The sequence below is a fragment of the Numenius arquata genome, chromosome 16, assembly GCF_964106895.1.
Source record: "Numenius arquata chromosome 16, bNumArq3.hap1.1, whole genome shotgun sequence".
Classification (NCBI taxonomy): domain Eukaryota; kingdom Metazoa; phylum Chordata; class Aves; order Charadriiformes; family Scolopacidae; genus Numenius; species Numenius arquata.
Window position 1 is genome coordinate 1,740,782 of NC_133591.1, and position 21,215 is coordinate 1,761,996.

Here is a 21,215-nt window from a genome sequence, read left to right on the forward strand (position 1 = left end):
CCTTTGAAGTCAGCACACCTGGCTAATCGCTAATAGCTCTCGGGGAGGAAAAGTTAAAAGGAATCTGCTACACGTTCTCCATCGCAGCGGCCCCGAGGTGAAACTCATCCGGGTTTCCCTAGCAGGCACCTTTTACAGACATGCAGCGCTGGTAGAACCGTTCAGGCCACTTAGGGTGTTCTTTCAGGAGGGTCAGTCAACAAGCCAGGCACTTTGATCTCTGCAGAGATTTTTGAGAAGATTTTGCACGTTGGTTCAGGGAAAAAAGAAAAAAAAAAAACCCAACCCAAACCCCACCCTTAATTTTGTGAACACACTGAGTTAGCAGCATACAGCTCAGCAATTCATCAAGTTTCCACCACCCAGATGTAATCTGTATTCCTTACTTTGTACCGTAAGATCAGATGTTGAGAAGGTAACCGCAAATGGGGTGAACCCCCCCACCTTCTGCAGGCCCCCTGAGGTGGTCGGACTATGGCCGGCCCCCGGGAAGGCTCCGGCCCTCCTTCACCGGCGCCTCTCCTCACCCGGGGCCCTTCTGCACCCTCACCCCGCCACAGGGCCCGCAGGGATACCGAGGTCCATCCCGGCCCCGCTGCCCTCAGGCCGGCTCGGCTCTGCCCTGCCCGACCCCCCCGGCCCATTCCCGGCCCTGCCGCCATTGGGAAAACCGGGAAACCCGGATTTTTATTTTTATTTTTTTTTCCTGGCGAGGGTTTAAACCCCGATCCCAACGCAAGCGGTGCGTGTCCGCCCCTGGGAAGCGCAATCCGCTCTCGCAGCCACCGGCCCCGGGCGAGACCCCGGGCGCTCAAACCGACGCGGCGGGACCTCGGGCGGCGGAGGCCGGTCCCCAGATCGCTCCCCGCGGCGGAGGGCGGGGAAGGTGGGTGCCGCCGCGGCGGCAGAGCCCGCTCCAGCGCTGCCGGGGCTCCGGCTCCGCGGCTTGGCGGCAGCCCCGCCTGACCTTCCAGGTTGGGCTGGCAGCAGATCAGAGAGCAGCCGCCAACACACCACAGCCTGCCGCTCCTCGCCCCTTCCTCCTCCTCCTCCTCCCCCCTCTTTCTCCGCCAGCTCGTTTTTAAAACCGCTGCACTTTGTTGAGGAGCAGACGAGTGCGAGCAGGCCGGGGCCTGAGCGCGGAGGCTGCTTTTTTCACCTCCTTCCCCTCAGCCCAAGATGGCGGCGGGGCCCGCGGCGCACCTGGGGCCGCCTCTGTGGGATAATTACAGCTAAAACGCCTTTGAAAAAAAAAAAAAATATATATATATATATCCTGCCCGCTACTGGGTAATCGGGACAGCTCAAAATAACGCGGCCGCGTAAGTCCCACTTAAAATAATGCCAGTCTATAACAGGCATGTGAGTTGTTCGCTTTGGGCTATTCGGCGTTTGAAGGCTGCCCCTAAGACATTTCACTAAGTGAAGTGGCCCAAACCTAGATCAAAAATAAAAGACACACGTTGGTGAAGGGGGTGAAAAAAAAAGTAGTATTGGTACATGCTTTACCTTTACAATACCCACAGCAAACAAGGGGGCGTTTCCTCAGTTCCATTCCCAGGCAACTGACAGAAATCAGCGAAGGTGCCATAGCCCTTTCTGAGATTATTTGTCTTCTGTGGCTTAAAACAAATGACTATCACTACTGAGCAGTATTCTTCCTGTTTTGTAAAGAGTAATAAAAAAATCAAACAAGGTAACTGCACTTCTAGTAATTTGCATCATAGAATGGTTTGGGTTGGAAGGGACCTTAAAGCCCCCCCAGTGCCACCCCCTGCCCTGGGCAGGGACACCTCCCACCACACCAGGTTGCTCCAAGCCCCCTCCAACCTGGCCTTGAACCCCTCCAGGGATGGGGCAGCCACAGCTTCTCTGGGCAACCTGGGCCAGGCTCTCACCACCCTGAGTAAGTAACTTCTTCCTGAGATCTCATCTCAATCTACTCTCTTTCAGTTTAAAACCGTTACTCCTCCTCCTATGACTATGATCAAACGATCTTATGACCCTCATCAAATGATCTCTCTTTGTTCACAGCGACAACCACTTCCCCATCCTCGCATCCAGAGTCTGAAAGCCTGCGCTGCTACGGAGCGACGGACTTGGACCTGCTCGCTCTGCACGGCCGCTGCAAGCGCCGCCATCGTCACTTGAACTTCCTCTGTCAAGTGCTCCCACATCCCAACTGGAGCTCCAGGGAAGTTACACACGTTCTGTGTGGATCAGCAGCTCACTAAATGCCTGATGCGCAGAAACATAGGGCTCAATTGTGCAAAAACACTGATGTAGAGAGAGTACTAAGTATGCCTTTGTCCTAAAGCAGGACTGGAAATGACAATGCCATGTATTGGCAATTCAAAAATTCTTTTGTCCTTAAGTACAAACATAATAAAACAAAATAAAGGTTAGAGGTTAGATGTAAGTGGGTCCTCATAGGATAGAGACAAGTGTTCTGGCATCTTATGTGACAAGCACAACCTTAACTCACTGTCTGAAATTATTTTAACTTTTGTGGAAGGGAGATATGTTTTTTTACAAGGGGCAACTGACTCTTATCGGCATTTCCCCCTTGTGTTCTGTGTAATGGTGGTGTAAAAATAACAGTGGTTTGCCACCTGCAACCTGTGCTACTATGTCTAAGTGCTGTGGCTGGGAGCTGCCTTACTTTAGAAGAAAAAAAGGCAACTTCTCAAACTATTTTTGGTAGGACACAGCTGGTCAGCAAGGGTGACCTAACAAAAATCTGGGAGTACACAGCTGAAAGAGAGGATTCTCCTCAGTTTCTTCTTTCATTTTTAGGAATGAAGTTCCAAATGTGGAAATTTGTTACAAAACCAAGGCATCCTCCTGTATCCATCTCTTGTCATCATCATCCACTGTAATCCCTGCAATAAGGAGAAGGTTCATGCTGTTCCCCTTTTCCTACACGAGCTCTAACCAGCTCCCTGCCTGGTTGTGCTCTCCCAATAAGGAAACTCTGTAGGACAATCACAGCCTGAACTTCATATTGCTCAGTGCATGAGCTCAGAGATAGCTCTGATTGAGTTAAGTTTCCTTCTCCATGTATTAGCCCTGCCTTTAGGCCCCGTCAATACTGATTACAATGCGGTAGGAAGGCCCTCACAAGTCTGGACACTTAGAGGAGGGAAAAAAAACTCCAGTTCTGGTTTTCAGATCATCTGAGCAGTGGTAACTTTTGCAAATTCCTTTCACAGACTGGTTTCAGAGTGGCCCAATAAATGCAGCTACAATATATTGCCAGAAGCACAGGGCCCAAAGAGAAGATGGAGCAACAATAACCATTTTTCGGTGGATGTCGGTAATTGACTGGCCATGCACAAGCAGACTACACTGCACAATTAGAGAGGAAGAACAAATCTTTAGAATTGCTGAAAGGGCAAAGAAACAGGAAGAGGTCCATTTACAGCATGATAATATCACGGAGTGGTGATAACGGGCAGAACAAACCACCTGATGAAGAATAATGTTTGCATTTAAAACTTACCCCAGCAATCCGGAGTAACAAAAGCAGAAAATGAAGTGCAGAGAATTTCAGTCCGTAACTGCACTGAATATTTTGCAGCAATATATTGCAACTATCCCAGCAGCGAATGCTAGGAGCTGTATTCCAGTATCCATTCTAACCTTTTCCCGTGTACTGATTTTACTTGTACACAGATTCAGACTCCATTTGAACTAATGTTTTTGTGCACTGGTTTCAAGTTGTGTGATTTTATTATTTTTTTTTAACCCCCTGAAAGTACATGCAAAATCAGCTTAGCTCAGAACTGCATCTAAATCCCTATTCTTGTTGGTAACAGAATTAAGAGTAACTACCAGATTATTACTTTTTTTAATATTAGTGCCATTTAAAATTAGTATTTTCAAGTCTTTGCAGCAATTTCTATTGGATTTTTTTTCCTTCTTTGTCTCTGACACAGTATACAACAGCTTAAAAGTGGTTCAAAGACATTTCAGTTAATCATAAGCCAGGCACGGAATAATCAAGCAAGTTGGTAGAGTTTCCCCTTGGCAAGTCAAAAAAAAAAAACCTTCAAAAAAAAAAAAACCTACTGTCTTGTGCATTAATGATACTACAAAACTAAACGTAGTAGTGAATAGGCTGAAAATAAAAAGGACATGAAAGACAAGTGTCGAGGGGTTCTATTTAAGCCTATTAGACCTCATATTGCAGCATGTCCAGAAGAGTAAAAATCATTGTCAATCTCATAGTCCTTGCTCCATCTACAGATTTGATCAAAACAAGCAGACCAGAATAAAATGCAAGAAAGCAATGAGTGATTCTGCCCTAAATGCACCAGGTCCAGGAACTGAATCTCTTAGGATGAAACAGTACCATGATAGGATGGACAAAAGGTATCCCTGGTGCAGAGAGAAAGGAATATATATATCCTGGAACATACCTACTTGTTATGAACTCACTGCTCATAACCATCACCAAGAAGATGCACATTAAATACTGCCTCAGATTAAAATGTGGAAGAATTTACTAGACCCTGTAACCTAGAGAGGACGAGAGGAAACACATATCACAGAGGTGTGAGGAAAGTGTCTCTTCAGGCCTGAGGAAATTTTAGTTATTACCTCCAAGAACACCAGAAAGGTTTGAAGAGCTCTGCGCTCCCTTCCTGTGGGCCAGGCTAATGCAGTAAGGAAGGAACAACTTTCTCGATGAGACAAACTTTGAACCTGAGGGACGAGATGATGATTAAATGGGTGCACTGCTTCCTCTCGGTCAGTCACACCAGGCAGGACAGCAGCAACCACAACAGCCAGAAGGTCAGCCACTTGCTGACATCTGGAAGGACCTTACATGCTTGCAGATCAGAACACTGCAAGCATCTCCTCCTCCTCAGCTTTCTAGTATGGCCTCATTCCAATTAATGTGTCCGTTATTATGCAACAGTGGGGAAACCAATATAAGAAAAGCTGCTTAACAAGGCCCCGTTCATGAGAAAAACCGTACCAACAACATTAGCCTTTGTTCATTACATTTACTTCTTTGCCAGAGTTAGAATTCCCTCACAATATACAGCTGTATTTACGTATGAGGACATGACACTCACCTAATGGGTTGCAGAGAGTGAATAAATTACAGAGGAGAGAAGGAGTGAGGCTTCGAACCATAGGTGGGGAAATCAAAGTGCATTAATCACTTTTAGCTCTGCCATTTACATCAACATAGTAATGCATTACACGTTTATTAAGATAGTAACTCAATACCTGCTGTTGGACATGGCTATTGGTACAGCCAGATTACTATTTATAAATAACTTTAAAAAAAAAAAAGGGGGGGGGGTAACAACCTAGATAAAACTGCTGGATTAAAGGAAAGAAAAGATGCTTTAAAAGTCTTGGCTGCCCTTGTAAACCCACAGGTATATCCTGCTGTTCTAACACTATGTTCTCACAAATGCTCTTGCGCTAAGAACCACGTATCTGTCTTCCTGCATTAGCCTCCTGGATTAATTGGATCACTCATCCAACTCTAGGAATTCTCTTCTTGGAACTTAGTACACTGTAAATAACAAATATTAATCATAAGTATGGTATGTGGTACATGAACCCTGTAGGTAAGAACTGCACCCCCGTTCTATGGATGGCAGCATTAGATTTTCCATGTGACAGAAATGGCATCACATGAAGCTCCGCAATAAAATCTAAACCTGTTTTTTGATACAGTTGTGAACTTCTGCTTGGGAGCAAGGTTCTCTCTTCAGGACCAATTTCAGGAAGTTCTTTCCACCTTGATTCCACAGCACAGAAGGCTTTACAGCACCATACTTACTATTGCAAAGAGGAAAGTACTCTTCACTGGAATAATTTAGATGCTCCTCCCCGAAATTGGGCACAAAAGAGACATCCCATTAAAGAGGAGGGAGAAAAAAACCCCAACAAAACAGCTCAGCAAAATCTGTCAGTATGTTTAAGAACACCACTATATTGGCTGCTAAAACATCAACTACAGTGGAAATTACTAGTCAGATGATTTTGAAAATACATCTGGAACACTATCTGCTAAAGTAAGCAAGGATGTGTGTTTCTTATTTATTTCCTATTGACATTTGACTATCCACAATATATTCAGTTAGCAGGAGCTACTGCTGGGGCACAGAAAATATGATGTTATCTCCTTAGCAGAATAAACCCAATTTTAGCACAGACTCACAACTGTGCTTGCAAAAGCACAGAACATCAGCCACAGGCAAAGCCACTCCAGCGACACTGGGAATCCTGCACAAACCCCACAGTGTTGCATGTAATACACCTTTTCATTACAATTGTCAAAGCGCAAAAACCTCTTTTTTCTCTCAGAGTTACAGAGAATACAAACAACAGTCTCGGAACAAGGCAGGCGTCCCCTGTCTCTCTGCTGCACTGCTGCCAGGCTCAGCCACCAAAACACCTTGCCCCTTGAACCAGCGCGGGAGGGAGAAAGCCAGGCCACGGGCCAATTCCGCGGGGCAGAGGAGGAAGGAGAAAAGGACATCATCTACTTTGCAAACAGCAGAAGTTACAGATTAACCCGCTGATGCCTCAGCCCTGTTAATGTACAATTCCCCCGGAATTCCAGAAACTGAGTTAAGCCGAGCATAAGCAGGATGCCATTTCAAAGCTTTTCTGAGATTTCTGTCTGAAAGCCAAGGCAGAATATCACAAGATAGTGAATTCCCCGAGTATCACACCAGCATAAAATGCCTTCCTGACTGGAATACTCAACTTCACTTCTCAGGCACTTTGGGGTGTTTTATATATGTGCCCTATAGATACTGCATCATATGGCATTATGACAGTTGCTTTATCAATGAAGAAGTATAGAGAGCGTGAAGCAGTATTTTTAAGTTTAAAAATATAATCACAATTATTAACCAATGTACTTCTCTGTAAAAAAAATTAAAAACTTAAAAAGATAGGTACTTTTACTTTAAGAAAAATATCCCCTTGTGCAGTACATAATCACATCAACAATATATACCGATGTGATCCATCCCACTCGGTACTGAGAGGCTCTCAAGTAGTTAAAATGAAGAAAAAAAGCCAAGAATATCTCTCTTTTCCAGGGTGAGAGAGAAACCTTGTGATCAGTTCCGAGCCTAGACTAAGTGAAAACAACGTGAAAAAGACAATTATTTAATCCTGAGCACGGCGAAGCCTGCTCGTTGCAAACCTCTCATGTGAGATTTCAGAATCGTGGGACCCCCCTGCCCAGAGAGGTGCCCTTGGCTATCAGAGCCCACCCTGTGGCCAGCACTGGTGCCACTGGAGAAGGCAGAGTCGGAGAGAGGAGGGTGAGCACAGGAGGGGACCGAGGCCCTGAACTCGGTAACACGTTCACTGAGAGCCTGGCACACTCAGTGGGAACTAAGTGGATGCGTTCATGGTGTTATGCAGAAATGCTGCTGCATTTTATAATAATTTATAATTCTGTCACTTTTTCAGAGCGACATAATCCCTATATAGAGTTACCTCCACAATGTAATGGTCACGAGTATATTTTGGAAGTTATGTACTAAGGAATGATATACTATAAAATACCACTGCACCCGACCCAGATAATTCTTAACTTTGTCTTTCCATTGAAGGTGTGCTGAAAGTAGATGAACTAGAAACAGCAAACTAGACCTAAGATAATGACAAAAACATACATACAAGCATACTGTGGTGCTGAGAGAAGTGACTGAAAAATTAAGAGATGGGAAAGTGTTGGAGGAGCAGTAAATTAACGGAACTATTAACCTAGACCACTGTAAGAAGCCATCCCTATAGTACCCAAGCTCTGCAAATAGAACGTACCAAAGTTCTCCCTATCTCAGATACACAAGGCTTGTGCTCTAATAGAAAACTACCTCAACATTATAAATTGGTATGTATATACATCAAAAGGGAAAACAAAGAATTGTAAGAATTATGTCTTGCATTTAGAACGGGGGATGGCAAAGCTTACAAAAAGTCTTAAATCCTGCAGGAATTCCATCCAATTGCAGCAAATTCAATGGGGAAGTTCAATTCTCCTGAGAAACACACTTCACCTTAATGCAGAAAGTTCTTTTCAACAAAACAATGGTTTTGGGCCACAGTTTCCAACCCACAGATTTAGGTAAACATTTAAATATTTTAGAAAAGAGAAGAAATTTCAGACAGATCCAGCCTGTGTGAAATTATGGAGAACACAGAACAGGTCTGAGGCATTTACGGGGGTCTATCCAAGACATACTGACACATCTAAATTAACCAAAAATTATTTGAGAGGCTGAAGAGCTTTGTGCCTGTTCATATCTGCTGTCTTCTATCTGGAAGGTAAGACAAGATATGAATATGACCCCAGTCCACCAGAAGTGCTGACAAGTGAAAGCAAGCGTAACTAAGCATGACAAATTAGGAGAGGTTTGGGCCAATTTGGGGTATATACCTATTTTCAAATGTGAGAAACCGATGCGAATGAAAATTCACGTTGTTTTCTGCTTAGTAGCATCTCTCCTGCTTAGCCTCATCCTCAGGTAGCTGTCCCTCATCTGTAGGTTGGTATCTACTGTAAACAAGGACATTTTAGAGATAAGGCAATCATCATCTGAGGTGATGAAGCAGTAGATCCAAGTCCCAACAGCGATGGAAAATGCAATGTTCTTTGCAGGGTTATTCAGTGCCTGCATCCAGTCTGGGAGAGTGTGTTCAGACAGACATCATATATAGCACGGTGAGCTGTTCGAGCAGCAAGTGTGTTTTCACTTCTACACATATTAGCATTAAAATGCTGTAGCACATTCCCCTGGTGGTTCTGTCCTCTCTGGCGGGGATGAGCATCTGCATCCAAGACTACAGAATATGCATGTAACCCCCATTCAATCTTTCTGAATGAACAACGGCATGTAAAATTCCCTTGATATCCAGTGGAATACTACTGATCCAGCGAGATCCCCCCTCTCTCTTTCCCTCTCCCTCTCTACTAGAGGAATCAGCTTGGGTAATAAGTTCAGTAGTAAAAAGATGCACAGCATTCCAGTTTATCCAGCAACTTTCCATGGGCTAATATGACCTGGACTTTCTTTCAAACAGTGATCCTTGGTTTTGGATTAGATTAGTTTCAAGGTCCCAAACTGTGGTGGGCCCTTGTTGCTAGTTTGTTGATTTTTAAAGGGGGGAAAAAAATTAAAAAAAAGAAAGAAAAAGAAAAAGGGGAAAAAAAAAGAATAAAAAAGGTGGAGGATTTTTGTTACAAAGGGAAACTGGAAACTTCTCTGCACACAAGCAGAGACATGGCTGTATTGCAGAGGCCTCAGGGTAAGGATTAAAGAAAAACAAAATAGAAACCCTTCCATCTCTAATTAGGGTCTTCATTTGCCAAAGAGCCATTCCACAGCGGGAGGAATTACATTCAGGCCGTTGCTTGGATAACGTCTCCCAGCAGGTTGGCTCCTCAGAGCAGGCTACTCCGAGCCAACAATTTCTGGTTACTTGGAGGCAAGCAGCCTGCATATTGTTTTAACTGGCCTGGCTTTTGCAGCCAGTTTTGCTGAAGAACAATCTTCTATTCAGAATGCAGAGATAAAAGCTTCACTTGGTTTGAATTTGTCCCCAGTTTCTTTCTCCCTTTCTTTTTTTAAACATGGGAATTATAGGTTCTGGAGTTTGCATTATTTCTCTTGTAGACATCAATGTTTTTCCCCCTCTGGCCACTTGATTCTTTGCCAGTGAAGGCTGCTGTCTGGAGTCCAGCCATTCATCAGCCCCTACCTCATCATTAACACTGTGGTGCTGGCGGTCACAGCTCATTGCTGGCGACAGGAAATCCTAACTTGCAAGAGGTTAACCACAGCCCATAAACAGCCAGGCTGGCTCATTAGTCCCTTACACTCAGCTGAAGGGACCCTCTGGGAGTTTCAACACTCCACGGACTCAAGAGTCCATGCGTTCCATGCTCCTCGCAAATGCCTTCCCCTCCCCATCTCTTACAAGCTCACTATTTGGATCCTCGGGGCTAAGGTCCATCTTTTTTTTTTTTTTCCTGTCCAAAGCTGACCAAGCTCTTTGAGCATTTATGAAAAATTAAATGTCTGTGCTGTATCCTCTTGGCTCACCAACTGAACAAAGCACCAGCCGAGACCGAGACCAACGACCCAGACATTAATGCATTAGAATACATACATGCTTTTGATATTTTCACTAGTTTTGATGAGCTTCCTATCCATATTGAGCAATTCTAAGGCAACAGCTATGCTAATGTTGATAAGATATACCCAATCTGTCTAGAGAATTCATACCACAAATATGTTCAGCTCTGATCTTCAAGAAATAACCTGCTACAATTGCAAATGGCTTGGTCAGTGCTCATTACGTTGACCAAAAAGCCCCCTTGATCCTCACTTTGGGTTCAAAGCATGATCACTTGACTTGTTTGCAGTTAATTCCTCGAACTTTGTACAAACATTAAACCATCAGGTCACCCCAAGAGGCACCTCTAGATAATACCCACCTGGCCAGCACGAAGACAAAACGTTTAGAGCAGAAAAACAGCTTCTGGCTAATTATGGCAAAGGAGTACTATATGAATCACAATTTCTTTTATATTTTCTCTTTTGACCCTCTGAAAACCATTGCAAAACATTCCCACTTTATGTCCGCAACTACTCAGGATCCACTATTATCTGCCACCGCTGACTGTATCTGTCCATCTTTTACTCTATCAGAGTCCCTCTGATGCAGCTCTGCTTACATTCCCCAGTTCTCCAGTTTCTTTCAAAGCCTTCTGTCTCTTAACGCACCAAAATTAGGCATGTCACTCATCTGCGAAGTTCTAAATAATTCCATTCCCTGTCTCCATATCTGCTCCTTATTTTCTTCCCTTTCTGCTCCATTTATCTGATGCTGCTTGCCAGCCGCCGTTTGTGCCCGTTTCTGTACTCCAGCAGAGCTGCTCTTACTTGCCCACTCACTTTCCTGCTTCAAACCCCATTTCTGTCGTTCTTCCAGCCTGTCTGCCATTGTGCATTTCTCCTGGTGGGGAAACAGGTAGATTCTGGATGTAAAATTAAAATATCTCTCAATATTTGAGGGGCTCACAGGGCACGTAGAATCATGAGGGTTCAAAAACTTAAGAGACATAAATCATTGACATATTATTATTTGTATGTGGGGCATATCTTAAAAAGAGTTCCTTCTTTTTTCAGCCTGGGCTTCCATGGATTTCCCTGGGAGTTCTGGCTGAGCAAAGGCTCCAGTAACACGTGTTGTGCAACAGCAGCTGCTGCTTTAGCCGAAGGGAGAAGCAGCTGCGTTCCACAGTTGGTTGGAGAGGAGGGAAGATGGTGGTGGGGACTGCGAAGGACTCCGCTCTAAAAGCGGGCATTTATTTAAAGTAATCAATCCAACAATAGCCAATCTAAGGAGTGGCCGGGGGGAGAAACGTAAGAGATGGCCTTTCTTCACGAATAGCTGTTGCTTTTCATAACTGCGCAGTGGACACAAAAAGGAAGTTGGTAAATAATACACTAAGAGATTGCTGGCATGAGTTGCCGATGGAAAGGGTCCACCATCACCCGTGACTTAAAACCCGATAGATCTACTTCTTCTGAACCGCATCACCAGAGTCCGCCCCAGTCTGTCCATCCCTCCGAGCGCTCCTCTCCTTGGCCTTCATCCAGCTCTTTTCTTTCCTTTTCCACTTCCCACCCTACGTAGGATCCGTACCCACCACACACCTTCCCTCTGTCTCCAGGATGGAACTGCCTTCCTTGGCAGGTCTGTGCTCAACCTTTTCTTTCTCTCCTCAAAGGGACTGCTGGAATTAAGGTGGGAAGTAGTCATGGAGTAAGAGGATTTAAAGAGGAAAGACATGAGGAAGGCATGTATGAACTCAAGACTTCGACTACAGCGATGAGACTGCTGCTTCACGCCACGTCCCCACGGCCTCTACAGCCAAATGCTCTTACATGCAACAATTCCTCCTTTTTCTTTCCCATTCAAATCCCTTTTTTAATCTGTTAAAACAGGCATGTTTAACTACGGTCCGTGGGGATGGAAGAGGAGGCAAGAAGATGGGAAGCAGAAACACACTGAGCTTTTGCTAAAAGCATTTCGCTTTATGTAATTTATTTTTTTCATTCAAAAATACACTTATCCCTATCAGGATGATGAGGACTGACTAATTCTGTGTGTCATTATAAAAATCCACCTTCTTACTGAAAAACCATATATTAACGCCTCGTCTGACCTCATCTATGCAATTTTGCCAGAACTCCAGAAATCGTTATGTCTGTGCTGTAGAGGTCTGACCACACTGCTAGCGCTGGGAAGTGAGAAACGAGAGTGTCAAAAGATAAACGACACCAAAAATATTTGCAGAAGTAACAGTATCACTTCAAATACGCATCAGGTTATGATGATTTTGGCCCCAACCTAAGTAGTATAACCATAATGGTGACGTGGCAAAACGAGAGATTCTTCTAGTCAGTATCTGTGTAAATGTTTTTGTAAATAAACTCTTGAGAGAGAAAAGAAGTGAATGGATACTGGAAGAACTGTTAGGAATTTCCTCATATTACAGATTCCTTTGATGTGAAGAAAACAGGAAGCTGTAGTAGCAGGGACATCCTCTCTTTGTTAGGTTCTACTCAGATGCATATCCTCAAATACACACGTCCTATTAACGCAGCAGCAGAGTCCCTGCAGCAGTCCCTGGAAGACAAACAAGAACAAAATCCTTCCCCGTGGACTTCCAAGCCTGCAGAAAGGGAACGAGGGCTACTTTTAGCCAAACCTTCAGCATTTTCTCACTATGTATCCCGTACTGAGATAAGCGAACAGTGGCACTGCTGGGTTGTATTTATTTCACTGTCCTGACAGATGTCATTTGCTTCAAAAAAAAACCAACCGGGGCGTGGGAAAATCAGGGGGGTGGATGTTGGGATGTGCAGGACATGGGCAGGTGCTGCCATCGCGGTATGGGGGATGCAGGCATGCACCAGGTATTGCAGGAAAACCGATTTTTCCCTTCCTCCGGAGCAAAATGAGCGCTGGCAGGCAGAGGAGAAGGAGCCTCATTGTGCTGGCTGCAGAGGAGGCAGGAATTCCAGGAGGGGAAAGGTTCCCTTTGAAGCACATGGCACCAAGAGCTTCCCAGTGACCATGGCAACAGCTCAGTGGGTTCCCAGCCTGAGAACCGAGTTACTACAGCCCAGCATCGGCAACAAAAAAAGTCTGAAAGAAGGGAAGGGAGAGGGGGAGGTGGGGTCGGGGGTGCAGGGGAGAGGAGCTGGAGCAGAATTAGCCTGGCAGAAACTGAGCGGCTCCCTGGTAGGCAAATCCAGCCAATAATGCTGGTCGGGTTCACGGGGTTTCCTTTTCATTTCCAAAGCTTTCTTCTTCCTCTGTCATTCCCCTTCTAGCCCTATTCAGGAGCTCATGAGATCAGTAAAGCCCAGGCCTTTGCTTTGCCTGCGTGCAGCATCGCCTCAAACAGGGCTGCACTGTGATCAAAGGCGAGGCTAAATCACAGCTGCCACACACACCCCTTTCCCCATCAGGGTCTGGTTTTCACGGGCGCTCTAACGGGAGGTGTGTTTTCTTAAAACTCTTTCATTTCCACTCCACCATATAAATCTGACTAAGAAGGATGAGCAATTAAAAAAAAAAAAATCTATATGGAAAACGGACACGTTAAATTCCGTACAGCTACCGATCCCATTTAGCACACGGGTAAACGAGTGGAGTGAAGCTTCTGAAAATGCCGATCAGGGTTTTACTAAAAACAAAAACAACAAAAAAAAATCCCAAAACAAAGCAAAAAACCCCCAAAACCAAAACACCCCAAATCAAGAAAGACCACAACAACTAAAAACAACAAGAGTAAAACCATACATCTTTGTACCAGATTCGCGTGTCATGGAATTTAGCTCTACAAACAGCTTTTAAGTAGTCTCTACATTCTACTTCACAATATTTCAAACTTTCAACAATATCATCTCTATTTTCTTTCTTTTCCTTTACTATTAAAGAAACCCTCATAATCTATTCCTTCATATATATGCACGCATTCCACCATGCAGACGCAAGCAGTATCTTGGACTGGATGATCTCCAGAGGTCCCTTCCAACCCCATAGCATTCTGTCATCATTCCGTAACCTTTTCACTTCTATATTAACTATATTAACATAAATGTTCACCAGTTTTAGTGAAATGAGTTTAAATTGGCACACTTAAAGCGGGACTTACAAATTCTTTTATGGTTTGAGTTAGTCTGAGCTTTTGAACACATTAATTTATGATTTAGGCTGACAAGGTTATCCATTTCTTATGGACGTAAGGACGATGGACAAAGTAAATGTTGGCTGAGCCAGGATGACTCTCCATGTGCACCCTCTTTGCTCACAGTGCAGATGAGGATATCCAAACTAGCTTTCCCAGTGAAAAGTCTCCAAATGAAACAGAACTGGGCACATGTGCCAGAAGCCGGAAGGGGAAGCGCAACCACAGACAACTGGCAGAATCTTTTCATTTCGCCCTAAACTCCGAGGCAGACTTTCAACCATGCCCACGACGGTTCTAAAAGCAAGTCCGTAACTTCTCTCACCTTCCTGGCATCAACGTTATTCCTACTATCAAATCAACAGGTCTAATGGATCCAACCACATCACTTTCCCAGTGTACAAAATTTGGCTTTCATTTCACAGAATGGCTTTAAGAGCTCAGAGTGGATACTAGAACACCCCAGCATTAGGAAATAAACGGAAGCTGAAAAGGGGAGATATATCTGGAGGTATAATTGATCGCACGGTCACACTTCACTAGACAAAGCAGAATTCCTGTGGTCTAGAAGTTCAAATACTCAATTCTCTGCGCTCTACTACTTCTTTTCAGGAGGTGAGAATATCCGCATTCAGTGAAGTCTTACTGATACCCACCTGAGTCACTCAGGCGGATGTGTGCGTAACAAGGGGTTGCTTTGCCATTTATCTCACTTGCAAAATATCTGGGTATTGGCAACACCAGCAAAGCTGAAATGTGATATCTAAAAAGCCAGTTCTGAAACGCCGCCTCAGCCCTGCACCTTGTAACACCCACGTTGTCTCCGCAATAGGTGCTGCGGTTGGGCAGGCCGACTTTAGAGAGTTTTGGAAAAGCAAGAGCTTACCACGACTCTACTGAAAGGCAGACGCAGTATTTGTCTAGAAGATCAAACAGTGCAGGACAAGCCACCTTGGAGGCAGGATAAATCAAACTAAACGAGGAACAAACACTCCTTGATGTCTTCCTCCTTTTCTAAATGGAAGAAGTTCCATTTCCCTTCCCTGTTCAAGGCCACCTCTCCCCCCCACTTTATTTTCTTTTCCTTTCCTTTCCCCTCTCCTTTACCTTCCCTGCCTTTCTCCTTGCCTTGCCTTTTTCCTTTCCATTCCATTTTTTCTCTCCCCTCCCTCTCTTCCTCTCCTCTCCTCCTCTCTTCCCCTTTCCCTTTCATGTCTCTTTTAAGTCAAACAGCTGCTAAATCCAAAAAACAACCAGACTACGATATATATACACATGCAGCAGGTCTGATACTTATCCAGGCAAAACGGAGGTATCTGTCCTGTGATTAAAGCAAAGAAATCTCTTCTAGGGTTGAAGAGTCTCTTCCCCCCCCCCCAAAAGGAAGCTAATATATGTCTTCTGAGAAAATTGTACCTAAGGAAAACCAATAAAATGCTTTCATTTTGACTGCTTTTGAGAAGAAGCTTCCTGTGATGGAGTTCGCATCACACTCGCAGTTCACCCTACTTCTACTCCAATACTGCTTCTGCTGAACAGCCGTGTTTGCAGAAATCTTTGTCAGGTTCCTACAGAGCTCCAAAGGGAACGTGCACCCTCAGCTCCCCCGTCACCACCTCCATCAGCTGAGGTCGGACATTGCCTTTCCCTGAAGCATCCAGCGTGAAAACAGGCAAAACACGAGTATTTCATGGAGTAAAGGGAGTTTTCTCTTGTTCTATTTCTTGCTGTTTTTTCTCAGAAAGGAACTAACCCTTCCCAGAAATAGTTACTGCAGGATTTACCCCAAAGCGCCCCCTTACCTTCCCCAGGACCGTGAGGCAGGGCTTCGGCTCCAGCTCGGGCTGTTCCAGTTTCACCACTCCCACCCAGCCATACTCGTACAGGTCTTCCTCATCGTTGCTGTTACACAGTCCCAGCGGGTGCATCTGAAACAGAATGGGAAAGAAACCTTCAGCCAATCAGTAGAATTCAAAAAACGTATAGATTGCTTTGAAATACCTCAGTCTGTAAGAAATACACTTTTATTTATTCAGGTACAGCAGAAAAACTGAAACATGAGCCTGCGTACACCAAGAATTCGTTAAATTTCCAAAGCATGCTAGGACTATAAAATCTTGGAGTGTTATGTGAGCTCGCTGTCATCTTGCTTATGGAAAATCATGTCAGGCTCACAATTAAGTGTGATTACAAGGCCTTTTCTTGGATATAAAATAATTAAACACAAAGCTCCACTTTGTATTGCAAACCACCTTTCCTTGCAAATTGACACAAATAATACAAACTGTTTTGAGGAGTCACTCATAAAAGCTTTACAAGTTGTAAGATCCAGACAGAACCAATGTTTGAGATGCATTACCACTTTTCTTTTTTTTTTTGTAATATTTGCACAATATTAGTTGTCTGTCATCCTTTGGAACATGCCTATCGTGTAGCTCAAAGTAAGGTACAAGAACCTTCCCAACTATTGCAGAAGGGTCTCTAGTTTTTTCTGAACCCAAATGAGGGGAAGCTATCATGAAGTGAGAAACTTCAGTCTCCTTTTAGATATTTGCGTTTCTTACGCAAGGCAACAATAACGTATTCACTTCAATTTCAGATATTCCACCTGCTCCTTCTGACACTATGTAGTTACTCTAATATTATTATGGCAAGGAGCTTCCTATGCACCATTTTTTTTTTAACATACTTTGTCTTTTCCAAGTTTGCTGTTCTTCATTAGGATAATATCTTTGTGTATAAACTAGGGTATGAAACATTTCACTTCTTACACTATTTGCTATTTTCTCCTTATTCTCCTTTTCCCTCAACTAAAATCTCGCATTTTTCACAGACCCTTGCCTAAGAGTTGCCCAGCCTTTAACATATATGCAGGAAAAAGTTCTTTGCAAAAAAAAAAAATCTGTGCTTTATCCAGCTTCATGTCTTTCCTTAAATCTCACCTTTGCCAAACAAGCGGAAGAAAATCATAAACTGGTATCACAACTATGACAATGTTGTTTTCTGGTAGCTGATTATAATAAGAGATGATTATACTGCTCAGTAATTTACATATATATCTATCTCACTAATTCGTGCAACGCAGCACCACGTAATGGTCACTGATGCTGCCATCTCCCTGCATCACCAGGCTGTTAATTTGTCCTTTTCTCCCACGTTTTATACCTGGACTTTCATTTTGCAAGTGATTCAATACAAGGAGAGCGATTCCCATCATCTTTGGGGCCCTGACTTTCCGAGTGACTGGAGTGATTACTGCGAAACAGGGGAAACATGATGGTGACACAATACAGAGGTTTTCCCACCACTCATTATTTTTCAAGATTCATCAACCAATCCACCTGTATCTTGAGGGAAAAAGCAGGCCAGGAGAAACGCAGTACTAGGCAGATGGAGTGCAATCCTCTGCCCAACTCTTAATTCATCCTTTTGTTTTTTTGTTTTTTTGAGTTACTATTTTTGTTATAAATTACCGTCTGTAATCCCACACAGATGAGCAGTTCAACATCCTCTGTTCGAGGCTCGGGACAGGTCCTATCATTGAAGATGAGCCACTCTCAAACTCCACGTCTGATGGAGAAACTATTCAAGCACAAACCCAGGAAGGGAGCTGGGCAGAGTGCTCTCTCCAAAATTACCAGGGCATATATTCCAAGATAATTAACCCCAAAAGGAGTCCATGGGATCCTTTAAGTAAACACAAAGCTTTAATCTATATTAAATATCTAAAGAAACGGAGAACCATTCCCTTGATGTAATTCCCTTGACATACGCTGTATCAATTGAGCTTTGAAACCATAACCCATGTATCTAAGAAGTTTCTAGTTCAAAATCCTTGAAATGTGCTGGGGCACTTTCCACACGCCTGAAAGGGCAGAACTGAAACCGCGACTCAGGTGCTTTTATCCGAGGTTACAAAATCTGTATACGTTGCCGAGGGTTTAAAATAACTTCAAAAAGAGCCGCGCGAATTTTAAGTGGGTTAGTGTTACAGAGCAGCCAAAGAGTAAACCAACAGAGGGGGAACGTTTTACCCCGTAACTCTATCACCTGAAAAAAAAAAAAAAACCCCAAACCAGTCCTGATGATTAAAAGAAAACTTCCACCCTTTTGTCCTTTTTCCTCTGGATAAGGCGTTATAGTGTTACAAACCACCACACGAACAGCTCGGGATCTCTCTATACACCCTCATGAGATGAAAAGTCTTGGTCTTTCCCCCCCCCCCCAACCATACAAAAAAAAAAAAAATAATGCTGTCTCTACCCACTTTAGTCCAGAAAACATCCTGGAAGAAGGCCAAGAGGAACAGAAAATTCTTTCCGCAGCCTCCTTCCTCCAGAATTCTGTTATTCCATAAAAGCTTCCAAGCATGAATAGCCCTTTAGATCGGTCTCCAAGCCCATTCTGCAGTTGTGTCCCTGGAAATACGGGGTAAGCTCGAAGTTGAAAGAGCCTCTTCTCTTCCTTTCACAAAGCCTGCGCCTTCCTTACCTTTTAAAAAGAAATCGGTGATTTTGTCCCTTCTCAATGACAACCCGCCCAACAACAATCCCCCAACACCTGAGAAGACAGCCTTCCTATTTAGGGGCAAAAAAAAGCTGCACATCACACACAATTTTAAAGGCAGTTAAATATTTGCAGTGTAGATTATTAAAAGGCCTCTGAATAGGGTTTTCGAGACAGTCAGGAACTGGCGAGTCAAGCACTCGGCGTGCCCCAGCTCCAGCATCTCCTGCACCCTCATCCACGGGGCACTTACTCCGTGCGGCACCAGGCTCCCAGGCATTCAGCAAAATCAAAGTCGCATTTCTGAACACTCCTTTTTTCCTCCAGAAAGCCAGTGGCTTTCCTCCTGGAAAAGGACCTAGGCACAGCTTTAGTAGACAAAAATCATCAGCCTGCAAGCAGCAGAGCCCTCAAAACTCAAATAGATGCCGCACTTCCATCAAGAAGCGACAAACCACTTAAGTAAAAAGCTTTGCTAGACCTCTGGGGTGCCACGGCTAGCAATTCCTTATGATTTTAGACTTTATTAAATAGGGAAAAAAAAAAAAAGCTTTTCAACCATGATACAAATATTAACTTGATGCACTTTGGGAGGGGAAGGGCAAGGCACAGGATTTAGCTCTCCAGAAGAGTTCTCAGCAAATCACTGTTTGCAGGGCTCGGGTGAGCTTCATGGTCTGTCAGACCCCCAGGGAAAGAGCATAACTGTCCAGAATAAATTCCCTTACTCCTGTAATGAGAGGCATGACCAGAAGAAGGAAACATGAGAACCAGGCAGAAAGGAAGACGGGGAAACATACCATGGGGGAAAACATAACCCCAATTTTTAAAATGGGAAAACGGGAAGACCCAGGGAACTACAGGCCAGACAGTCTCACCTCCTTTTCCAGATACCAACAGCCCCTGCTTCTGGAACCCAATCCAAAGAACTACACTTCCTAGGATGCTTCTGACCGCTATCCTGATGCAAGAACCTGAAAAAGGAATCCCTGGCAAGTTTGTCAATAGAGGGGAAAAAAATTCACCAGGATGTCATCCCCTCAGTACAGAACTCGTGCCGTTCACACGGTTGGATTCACCCTGAAAGACATTGTCAAATTCTTCTCCAAACCCATGAATTGAACCCACTTGGAACACACACTTTTAGTTGCAAACTCTAGCGAGGCCGTACGATAAACCGGTTACGAGGAAAAAGTTGTGTCCTGGGCAGCAAACAAACCCAAACAGCCATCACAGAAGAATGGGTCATGGTCACAGGGCCATGCCGGTACCACCACTGGTGTGTGAGGACAAAGTGGCCACAGCGAGTGGATCCCACATTGCAATCTGCTCTGGGTGGACCTGCTTTGGCAGGGGGGGTTGGACTAGATAATCTCCAGAGGTCCCTTCCAACCCCATGTGATGATTCTAACTCTGTAGCCCAACCACCCAGCACAGAACGTCCACCTTACACCTCCTACCAGAGGAGGACCGAAGGAGGGAGAAGACCGAACTCTATTAAACCACCACACAATGGCCAAATGATGTTGCACACAAGAAACCTCAAACCCAAATGCAAAACCCAGCGTTACCAGTAAGCAAAACCAACAGGGTGCCGCAGGCTCTGGGCTGGCAAATGCAGGGAACTTACGAGGTGCATCTGCAGGCTACAAACTCCCGAAGATTCTGTTGCATCACACTGGAATCTCAGCAGAGTAATTAACAAAACAAATTATATTATGCCAGCAGTTCTCCCTCAAAGTCCGTATGTTTCAGGAAGGGACAATTGACAAAAACATTGCACTGTTCAATTAAAACCATGTGCGCTGCAAAGCCCAGCTGTTCCTAGACTATTTGTTCCGGTAAATCTGAAGATCTACAGGACCAACACAAATACTCAGCTGAAGGGTAAGTCAGACGCATTACTTACCAGCTCCGTGTAACCACCAACACATGGAGGGAACTCATGTTCAAGCACCCAGTGTCAGCTCTTTTATTAAAATGGCCTCATGAAGTCAATGAGTCAATCTACAATTTGTACAAATCTACCAATTTACTAATCTTATCATGACCAGAACTTGGGAGCATGACCTCTGTCTCCACCTCCAGCACCTCTTCCTCTGGGCTCCGCATGGATTCTTTGTCTCGCTGGGTGCTCTCATCTGCTCACATTGTTCAGATTCCAGGTCTTTTTAATGCAGATCATCTAAACCTCCACTCAAACCAGCTTCTCCATCAACCTCGTCCTGAACTCATGCCTCGTGGATAAATTACCCAGAGCAGTCTGACCACCTTCCTCAAAATTCCGTCCCTACCCCACCTGCCAAGAGAAGACATTCAATTCCCCCACCTCAAAAAAAATAAATTTGAGGTTTTGCATAACATTTTTACACCACTTCCAAAAATCCCTTATTGTATCTGTTTCCGCAGGGAATGCACATCTCTTCTTTGTGGATCAGCTCATCTATTT

The 21,215-nt window shown here is 44.3% G+C and overlaps 1 protein-coding gene across 1 annotated transcript in view; it reads right to left on the bottom strand.

Moving 5' to 3' along the window:
- Window positions 1-21,215, bottom strand: part of ZNRF3 (zinc and ring finger 3) — a 79,991-nt gene that overhangs the window by 13,154 nt on the left and 45,622 nt on the right. Inside the window, exon 2 of the mRNA XM_074159732.1 lies at window positions 16,063-16,188. Within this exon, the coding sequence (XP_074015833.1) occupies window positions 16,063-16,188 (126 nt within the window). The remainder of the gene's footprint in view (window positions 1-16,062; window positions 16,189-21,215) is intronic.